The sequence below is a fragment of the Rhagoletis pomonella genome, unplaced genomic scaffold (assembly GCF_013731165.1).
Source record: "Rhagoletis pomonella isolate Grant_MI unplaced genomic scaffold, Rhpom_1.0 Rhpom_scaffold_00004, whole genome shotgun sequence".
Lineage (NCBI taxonomy): Eukaryota > Metazoa > Arthropoda > Insecta > Diptera > Tephritidae > Rhagoletis > Rhagoletis pomonella.
In genome coordinates, this window is record NW_023458558.1 from 42,733,120 (window position 1) to 42,743,361 (window position 10,242).

The 10,242-nt window shown below is 34.5% G+C and overlaps 2 protein-coding genes across 2 annotated transcripts in view; both read right to left on the minus strand.

Moving 5' to 3' along the window:
* Positions 1–523, minus strand: part of LOC118737583 (guanylate cyclase soluble subunit beta-1) — a 248,683-nt gene extending 248,160 nt beyond the window's left edge. Inside the window, exon 1 of the mRNA XM_036468174.1 lies at positions 244–523. The gene's annotated coding sequence lies outside the window, so the exon portion shown is untranslated. The remainder of the gene's footprint in view (positions 1–243) is intronic.
* Positions 524–991: 468 nt separating this feature from the next.
* On the minus strand, positions 992–9,778 carry LOC118738485 (major royal jelly protein 1-like). The gene is made up of 5 exons (XM_036469420.1): positions 9,333–9,778; positions 8,982–9,206; positions 8,786–8,900; positions 2,668–2,854; positions 992–1,696 (listed from the first exon to the last, which is right to left on the minus strand). The coding sequence occupies exons 1-5, from the start codon at positions 9,654–9,656 to the stop codon at positions 1,033–1,035; spliced, it is 1,515 nt and encodes a 504-aa protein (XP_036325313.1). The 5' UTR covers positions 9,657–9,778; the 3' UTR covers positions 992–1,032.
* Between the last annotated feature and the right edge of the window lie 464 nt (positions 9,779–10,242).

Sequence of the window (10,242 nt, forward strand, 5' to 3'; positions counted from 1 at the left end):
GGTTACGAAGCATTTACGCGGTTAAATGAATTACCCTCTTATGTTAATATTAAGTTCGCGCAATATGTACATATGTAATGTAATTACATATATATTCGCTAAAGGAATGCGTGCCAAATCATTATTCCCCATTTTCTCATATTATCACATTTTTCTCCTTTAGCAAGTAGTTTGGTGCATCCTACTAACTTGTTGCTATCTTGTCTTAAAAACAAAAAGCAATATGGCACACATGGTACTCACAATTATACGTCTAATCCGCACAATACACTATTTAACACCCAAACGATTTGCCATAGCGTATACGCAACATGCAGCCGGGATTGTCAGCAAGATTTTCGCGAGATATTTGAAAATATCTATTAATAACCGAACCGACGCGGAACAGTAAGAACGAACGCGATATTACCGTTTATAATTTTTTTTTTAATATTTTCAATCAAGCTTTCTTTTTAATTTTTTTTCTCAAAGATTTTAATGCATTCGCAGTTTCCTCCGTTTTTAAGATAATTCGCACATCAAAGAGCCGTCAACGACTGAAGATTTTCAGTGCAGTTCACGCAATATATATTACAGTATCGCTTGCAAACCTTACAACATAAGATGCTCAGCAGCTGACGGATGATGAGCTTTCAGTGGTGCTCCTACCACAAAAGAGCGTACTCTCAAAAAAGGATACCAAGAGTGCTCTGAACCATGCGCAATTAAGCTCACGAGGTGACTCTTAGTTTTATTAAAGAGTCAGGATGGCAGCAAAGAAAGAGCATAAACAAACGGCAATTAGGACCTGAAAGTTAGGGAAGCTTTGCTGCAGATGTCGCTAAATTATGGATGTACGGATAAATACAAATTATTTTCAAAGTTTTATTTATTCTTTTATGAGTATGTACAAATATTCACAACATAATTTTTAACTACGAAACAAGATAAAAAACAGTATTTACAAAATATAAATCTAAACAAAATTAACATCAAAATATTGTACTTCAAAATCTACAAATATCTGAGTCAAAACTCTTACTAACAATACAGTTAGTGGCCGATGTGTCCCACACTATAACTATAACCTCCATGTCCAAGCGGAAAGACATTTGCCGCTGCTGGCACGCTATTTCCCGTGAATGTGTGCAGTCCATTTCGCAGACCATGCAGTTGATATATTTTTGCACTTCGTCCCAAGTTATAGGCTACGCTAGGAGATGGCACTGATCGCTCCTCGACAATCTCGTAAGCTGTGTCATTCAAAGCATTCAGACGTTGGCCGTTCGTATACAAATCACCACGTATAGGATCAGATGGTGTGAATAGAGTCTGTGCCGGTACCGCACTTCTACTCGGATATTTGAATCGCATCAGCCGGAAGTTTATTTCTTGCCTATTGACGGTTTCTAATGTGAATCGGTTGAACTTCGACGACATGGCGTACACCACACCAGCATCCCATGGAGAGTCGCCTATATCGGCAACGAATTGCAATGCGTCAACATCGTAGGCGAGTACAGCCTGTTTATTTGTTTGCGGATGCCAGGAGACAATTGCGGTTTCAGTAACGGGACTAAATAAGAGGCTGCCATCTTGTGGTGATAAGTAAAGTGGTAATCCCTGAGATGACTTTTTGCCCAGAAATTGAATTGGTAATACGTCGTGCAGGCGACGTGGTCCAGCACGTAATGCTTCTTTGGTTATCGAAAAGATGCTGAAAAAATTCAAATTAGAAAAAAGAAAGTATTCAAAGTAGGAGATAACTCAATACGATTATCAATCGAGTTACCTAAAACATGATTACTCAAAAAAAGACATATATATATGATGTAATGTGGAACGATTTTCCGTCATCCCTTGTCAAATTTGGTTTGGAGACTCCAACCCAAATTTGACAAGGGATGACGGAAAATCGTTCCACATTACATCACACTCCTACCCTGTCGGAAACACCAACAACAAAAATGAGATCATATATATATAATATTTTTTTCGTTAAAAGGGTTTGCTATGGAAAAGGCTTAACTTCTTTTTCACAATGTATTCAAGGCGAATTCATATAAGGTGATGTTACCAGAGCTTATAATTTGTAGACGACTTGGTACTGAGAGTCAAAATGATACCGTCACTAGAAACGAAAAAAGGCGCGAGCTCAAAAGTTCACCGCGAAAAAAGACGCATAAAAAAACTTCAAAAACTTCAGCGAAGAAAGACCGTTAAACTTAGTTGACGGCGAAGAAAGACGCGTTAACTTATTTTCGCAGTCAACTATGTTTGCGGGTGTAATAGTATGTATACTCCACAAATAGTTTTTGGGGAATAATGCTGAAGTGAAAGTCCTTGGCTAGATATAAATCTATATTTACGCGCCTTATTTCGTCTAAGGTTTTTTACATATATTTTTTCGTCAATGCGTCCTTCTTCGCCGCCAAAACAATGGCGCGCCTTTATTCGTGTCTAGTGACAATACGTAGTGAAAAATTTGTTCGTAATCTTACCGTTATTATGCATATAGTTTCTTAGCGTTGTTTTTGTTTTTGTGCTGCTGCTATCACCCTATGTGAATTCGCGTTGAATGTGTATTCGGAATTATTTCGGGACTTATCTGCAGTTAATCCAGTTTGAGTTCTAGAGTTAATTCTCAAACTGTATGCCTTTTGGAGCAGGTTTTAAGTTCATTCTTACCGATCGGTAGCTAATGGTTGGAAATAAAGTATTCCGTTGACTGCATCAAAAGCTAAGCCAATAACACCATCCATAATGAAAAAGCGATCATTTAGTACTTGTACCAAACCCAAGTCTGGATCAGGCCACATAGCAGGATGTTGAAGACGCCAGACCATATCACGTGCACCATCGTAAACGATAATTGCTAATTATAAAAGAAATAATATGAAATCAGAAAAATTCGTATCTAACAACATAGCATTTGGTTAACTTATTGCAAAAACTATTTCAAAGATCGAGAATTTCCCACCAGGATGCAGTCTCTTACTTTCTCGTAAAAAATACGTTATCGCCCTTCTTGTCAGTTGTGAATATTTTGAATGCCCTGTTGAGTATTTCACTCGACCATTTTAGGCTTTTTCTACTCGAAAATAGTTGACAGCAAATAGTGCTGGTCATGCTGTTCAGTTCTCTCTCTGTCTCTCTCAAATTTTTCAATGTGCTGTGAAAACAACAACAATTGGTGACCAGTGATCATATGATCGTCTGCGTAACAGCGCCATACGTGGTGCCTTTGATTGCCTTCCTCGGAATCATCGCTGAACCTTACTATGCGATAACTATCCGTCTAAACGACTTTAAACTATTTGTTGGCACTTTTTCGGTAATTAAGTCTATAAAAGATGCCGGTAAAAAATTGCCAGATATGAAGGTTGTGATTTGGATGATTTACCGAACTTTGCCACATTCAAAATTCAATGGAACATATTCATAGTGAAAACAAAGTCGACTCTAAAGTTAGTTGTTGCTTTTTGACATACTTTTAAATGGACTATCTGTAACAAAGAAGATAGAACTAACTTAAAATTCGACTTTATTTTGACTATGAATATACCTTAATCTCTTTGGTTCAGTAATTTTATTTTATTATAAGAAAATGAATCCTAGAAAATTATACTTTTTGATAATATCCATTGGGGTAGCGACTATGTATTGATTATTTAAAAAAAATCAGCTGTATTTCTTTTAACAACAAAAATAGTTTCGATACGATTAGTGAAGCAAAGGTACTGAATTTTTAATGTGCGAATATATGTGTAGGAATTCTTACCAGACATGCTGCTTACAATACTTAAATTCCTTATATTTAAAGGTTTTAACCATTTAATGGCGATAAAAGTTAATTTAAAGTATTTAGTTCAAAAGTAAAATTAATGCGAAACACTTCACTCTCTTCGTACTGTTCAGCTGTCCAACTTGTAGTGTCTGTTCGGCTATTATTGGAAAAAAGTCCATGCACGTCGTTTGTCGTGTTTCGTTAAGTTGTCGTTCAGTCGCTTAGATTAAGGGGAGTATATATTATTCGTCAGTAGTATGTCAATCTACATCCAGGACTACATATATGAAAAAAAAAATTTTCAACTATATCCTGATATAGGCAAAGTTTAATCTCAATCTACATAAATTACGAAGTCAAAAAAGTGTGTACGATTTGTAACATAATGCCCCATATGAATCTAAGTTCATAATTGTGAGGGCGGTGAATATTTCAAAGAGATTGGCTTAAAATTAATAAATTCCAAACTGTATTTAATATGTTAATAAATCTTGGAATCAAAATAGTATATCCTTTACACGAAAAGAAAATGCCGTCTGGAACAGTGGACTTAAATATGTTGAAAGAAACGAAATCCTTTCCTTGTCATGGCTCCAAAAAGCTCGTTACCTATTTTATATGCAAATGAAATTAACTGCCAATTCAGTGCAGCCAAGACAGTTAGCCAACATCAGTGTATCCAGTATTATCTTGCTTTGCGGGATGTATTTACGAATTTCATTTCTTATCATTAATGTCTCGTGGATGACCTAACGAGAACATTTCGTTGTTTTTCATTTTTACCAGTCAAGCTCTTGTGTTAATCACCTAATTGGTTTATCGATAAACAAAGGTTGTTTAAAAAGTAGTCGCTTTCAATCAGATAAAATGAAATCAGTCACATGGTCGTGAAGAAAAATTGGGGCTATTAGAAAAAGGGGCGTGGCACCTCCCATACAAAATAAATGTTTCATACTATATATCCCGGAAAATGTAGAATGGTAGACTACTCGAACAATGTATGGAGATATATGAAAGCAATCGCATAACCATGTGGAAAAATTGGAGCTATTGGAAAAAGGCGCGGCACCTCCTATAAAAACCGAATTTCCCATACAGCATATCTCTGGAAGTTTTCATGGTAGAGTACTGAAAATTGGTATGGAGATATATGAATTGAATCACATGGTCGTGAAGACAAACTGAATGTTTCATACTGCATATCCCGGAAAATATTCGTGGTAGAGTAGTCGATGGATAAATAAGAAATAATGAGTGGTCAGATGAAAATGCGCAAAGATTTTTCGTATGAAATATGAGCAGAAAAGCATGTTACTTAGGTGTACGTGGCGTATGAGTAACTTTCTTTTCTGCTCATTTTTCATACAAAATATCTTTGTGTATTTTCAGTTGACCACCCATTACTTCTTTATTTATCCCTCACTTTTCTTCATTAGTAACTTGATTTTCCTGTTTTTTTTGTAACAGTGGTTGTGATTTAGCACAAATGCAAAAAATTGGCCAGTACCTGTTGTTTTTTAAATTTTTCTTCTGTTAAAGTTGATTTGTTTTTTAATTTATCATTAAGAAAAACTGGAATGAATAATTAATTTCACTGAAACTATCAGTCCTGTCTGAAAGTGATGTACATATATATGGTTTATGGGGAATTTCATTAGCTTTTGATTTGATTTTATAATTGTTTAATTGGTTCATAAGATATACGTGGTTAAGTGGTACCACTTTTTGTTTTAAGCTGAATAACGGTAAATTGCAAATATCTCGAAAATGTATCCATAGAAAAAGATAAACTCGATTTACGGAATCACCGAGCAATTCTACAAAGAAATTGGATAGTAGCGTCTGGAGAACAAAAACCAAGCTAAAATTTGTGATCCAGTATTATTAGCATTTCACCATAGCAAGCAAAATGCTTAGAAAATATTCGAAAAAAATAGTATTTGATTGTGTCAAACTTCATGTTGCTACGTGTTATAGAGTTCATTGAGTGACTCATAAATCCTTCCAAGGATTTCCAGAAATACTCCCGGTTCTTCCGCGGCAACTTCTTCTCTGGCTCATTTTGCCAATTTCCCAAAACGAGCTATTTGTGAATGAATTTTTCTTTCCAGATTTTAGGCTTTTCCATCATAGGTTTTAACTTGCCGCTTAAGCTCAATTTTTAAATAAGTTTTGTTTCTTCAATTTTCTAGCAAATAATTGCTAGAAAGAGATTGCGAAAATTTTATGATTCATCTTTTCGCTTTTGCATTATTATATTTTTCGTGAATTCGTGAGCGTTTCAACCTGAGAGAGCTGGAAATTTTTGCAAGTAAAATTTTACTACAGAAATTTACAGGTGTTAAAAAAAAGTTATGTTTCAAATTCAAATATGAACGAAGGAAGATTTGAATAATACATGCTCGAAACAAAATTAGGGAAATGAAAATATGAATAAATAATTTAAATCTATTGTTGATGTTTATAACGATGGAAAATATTTCCAACCAAAAAAAAATTTTGCGCAAAATTTTAACTAGCAGAAAGGCCTAAAAATTGCGTTAATTGCAAGTTTTTACTAATTTTCCGTTCAAAACCCTTTCCTGATAATTTTCTCTTCCTCTCAATTTTATTCTGTTTTTTCTTTTACGCTCTCGCTGCGATCATCTACTTACTGGAAAAGTTATTGAATGTACCTCCTATCTTTTATTAACAAAATATGTTATGTAAAGTTCGGTATAGGGATGGGTAGTGGGGCATTGAAATTCGATTTTTTCCGAATTTCGAACATTGCCCAACCATTCGATTTTTCGATTCGAAATTCGGTGGAGCAAATTCGATTTAATTCGATTTTTTTCGAATTTCGCAAAATTTTTTTGAAGTGAAACTTCTTAATCGAGTTCGGAGATGTTAGCGTTAAATATTTAACACCAAGTCATAAAATCTGTATTTAAAAAAATTAGGAGTCGAATTAAAGGCTTGTCCTTTGGGTCTGCAACATAGTTTTAGTTCTATGAAAAGGGTTGCCACAGGTTAGAAAATCAAATTCAAATAATCGCTTCCGCAGATGTTTGCGTTAAATATTTAACTCCAAGTCATAAAATCTGTATCGTTCGTTCGATTTTCAAAAAGGGGGTAGGTGTCAAATGAAATGTAGATGTGTAACATGGTTTTAGTTTTATGCCATATGTAAGAAAATCAAAATCAAATTACATATTTAATAAGTTAAATAAATTACTCCAACATGGGTATCAATCGAAATGGTTTTGAATAAACTTTTTTTAAATTACATTTGGGAGGGTTGCCATCTGTTTGAAAAGTCGAATTTATATAAAGAAGTGTTGTACTTAAAATACTATGCAACAATTAAAATCTTTTTGAGGAGCTTGAAGGGAGTGGCCACCTGTTTAAATAGTTAATCTTTAATTAGTTAATAAAATTACACTGTGCGACAGCCGAACCCGCCCGTACTCTGTTAACATTTTCTGAATGTCTATCCATCCAGTAGTAAAACGCTCGTTCCCACGACAGTCGGGTCTACGTAACCGGAACGACCCAGATTTATATCTGGCCAAGGACTGTCACTCCAGCAACACTCCCCAAAAAGTCTTTGGGGAATTTGTATGCTGCTACAACAACAACAACATGGATATGTAAAAGTTAGCTCGTATTTTAATTTTATGGCCTACTAAAGTTTTCATATCTCGGCCTAAGTAGTTTTCAAAAAGATCGAAAAAATAGTTAAATAAATGTCTGAGCGAAATTAAAGGTTAAGACATATATATTAAAATTTCTTTGGAAATATTTTCGTAGAACATTTTAACCCATTATCTCCCGCCTAAAACGGTCATATTTGACCCTTACTTCAAGAAATCTCGCAAAAAGCAAATTTTGCAGATCGTTTATGGATTGATATATTCTAAAAAATTATTCTCCGGAAAATTTTACTAGGGGTCTTCTCAGGCAAAAGCTTCATGTTACTAACGTAAAAGCCTCTAAAAATTTAAAATAAAAAATCAACAAAGAAACTAGTTTTTTTATAAAAAAAATTTTTAAATTGAATTTGGAATAACATTTCCTTCTTGGCACAGACTTTTTGTTCTTATACATCAGATCAAAAAACATGTATTTTTTCCTTGAATCCCTAAGACAAATGGAGTGCCACACACAGTGATGGCAAATTTAGTCAGAAAGAAAAAATTTGAAGAGTTGATTTTTTGGAAATAAAGATGAAATTCGATTTCTTCTGGAAAAATTCGATTTTATCCGAATTTTAGCAACACAAAGTTCGATTTCAAAAATTCGCCATTTTGGAGCTAAAATTCGATTAAAATTCGAATATCGAAGCTTCGAATATCGAATTTACCTATCCCTAGTTCGGTACGGTTTCGGTTCGGCTTCAGCCAAAAATAAAACCGAACTTTGGCCGATCATTTGTAATTATTTTTTTTATTTAAAAATTGTACAAAGTTTTAGTTTAAATGTGTAACTCAGCGTTCATTTTCATTTTGAAAATTGCAGAATCAAATCAAAAATGAACTTCTTTATTCTCGCAAAAATATATGAATATTATTGGTGACAGTAAAAAGAAGATTTTAAATTCATATTAAACATTCAATAAATAACGAATTAGACGCTTTTATTTATGAACATCTGCTGCCAATATTTTTAAATACATACTGGTATCAAAGCCCACATTTTCTGTTGAAAAAAAAATGTTTTAAATATTTTTCTGCTCCTCCATCAGTCAGCTTTATACCGATAGACGAAATCGTTTGCAAGGTGATAATGCCGATAGGCCATTATTTTTACATTATAACAAATTATTTAATTTCGAGTATAAAAATATAAGTTTTTTGTTGTTAACTTTACAAGCATAATTATTTTTACATTATAAACTGAAATGGCGTTTTATTTAAACCAATGTACCTATTTTATTAAACTTGACTTTAAAAAATTCATTGATTATTTATTATTTAGACCTTGAAAATAAAATGTTTTTGGGAATATATTTATTTATTTATTTTTTTTTAATCTTACCCGGCTTCACTGTATCTGCGATATAAACGAAAACATCGTCACATGTTCCTGATGTAGAACTTGTTTCATCAATTACTAGATTTGCTAAAACTGATTGATTGCGCAAAACATCTTTCTGTAATAAGAAATTTAAAAAAGTAATATGTTTAATAAGTAAACAATTAAGTTTTACGGCTTCAGCTTTCAAATAACTCACCGGAATGTCAATGCGCCTCACCACTTGATCGGTATTCAAATCGAATACCAATATCTTCGGTTGGCACGTTTGTTCGGAGTCTTCAAATGTGCGCGAGACTGCAGCATCCAAGGCCCACAAACGATTGCAAGAGTCGATACGCATGCGATACACCGAAACTAAATATGGATCGCTGCAATTGAAACTGTTTAGGCCGCTAACAGAATACGACCAGTCGGGATAGGCCTGTATGTAATGTAAATGTAAAAACCCGTTGAAATGGAATAAAACAAAATCCACATAAATATGTATATTATTTTGTTATTATTGCTTGCAATTTATGCCACTGAAATAATGTCAATCGATTTTTACTTGCAAATGTGGTGACTCGCTGTTGTCCGATTTTGAGATGTAGCTAAGCGTTGTGGGCACGCCTGAGAAGAGCTTGGGTGTGGCAATGAATATGCGGTCATATGCGACTATCATGCTTGTCGGCACCACATTCAGCTGATTGAAGTAGTTGGGATCGGAGACTGGCGCATGTGGTGGAAATGCAAAAGAAAATAGTTTCCATTGCTTGACAATCTCTAAATTCGATCGTACAGTCAGCGAGTTCGCCGGCATAACGGTGCTTAACAACAGATGACAGGCCGCCATCAGCAGATAAGTTGTAATGTCAGAGCTGGAGCGGCGCATATTGACACTCTAGCTGGGTGATGGATGCTCCGAGATACTGCAAAATTCCCGTTGCTTATCGTTTTTAGGCGTCTGGTGCGTTTTGCTGATTGATTTATGACAGCCGAATTCTTTAATTGTGTAAGTATGTTAAGCTGTAAATATTAATGAAATAGTTTTTGTTGTTGAGTTGCAACGTAAGCTGGCAGGTTAAGTATACTTATATGCAACAATTACACTGTGCTCGCATTTACAACTTTTTTTAAGTAAGTGTTTTGATAGTTGATCGTACTGAAATTGGATTGGAGGGAGGGGCATTGCTGTTCGCCAATCCGCACAATTGGTTATATATCTCGGGGTTTTAATGTAAAAGTAAATCTTGCACAAACGTTTTGCTATTTTGGAGGATCCTTACAAGTCCTTGCCACATTAGAATCCAAGCGGTCTAATCTGTATTGCGATTAGGGATCAAACGATACCAACGACTTCAAGTACATATTCGATATTTTTGTTGCGATATCAAGTATTCTTAACTTGATGCTTTTCAATTCGATACCAAGTAAGTTTCTATACATTGAGAACACTCTTGAAAAACTTCTTGTTTTTA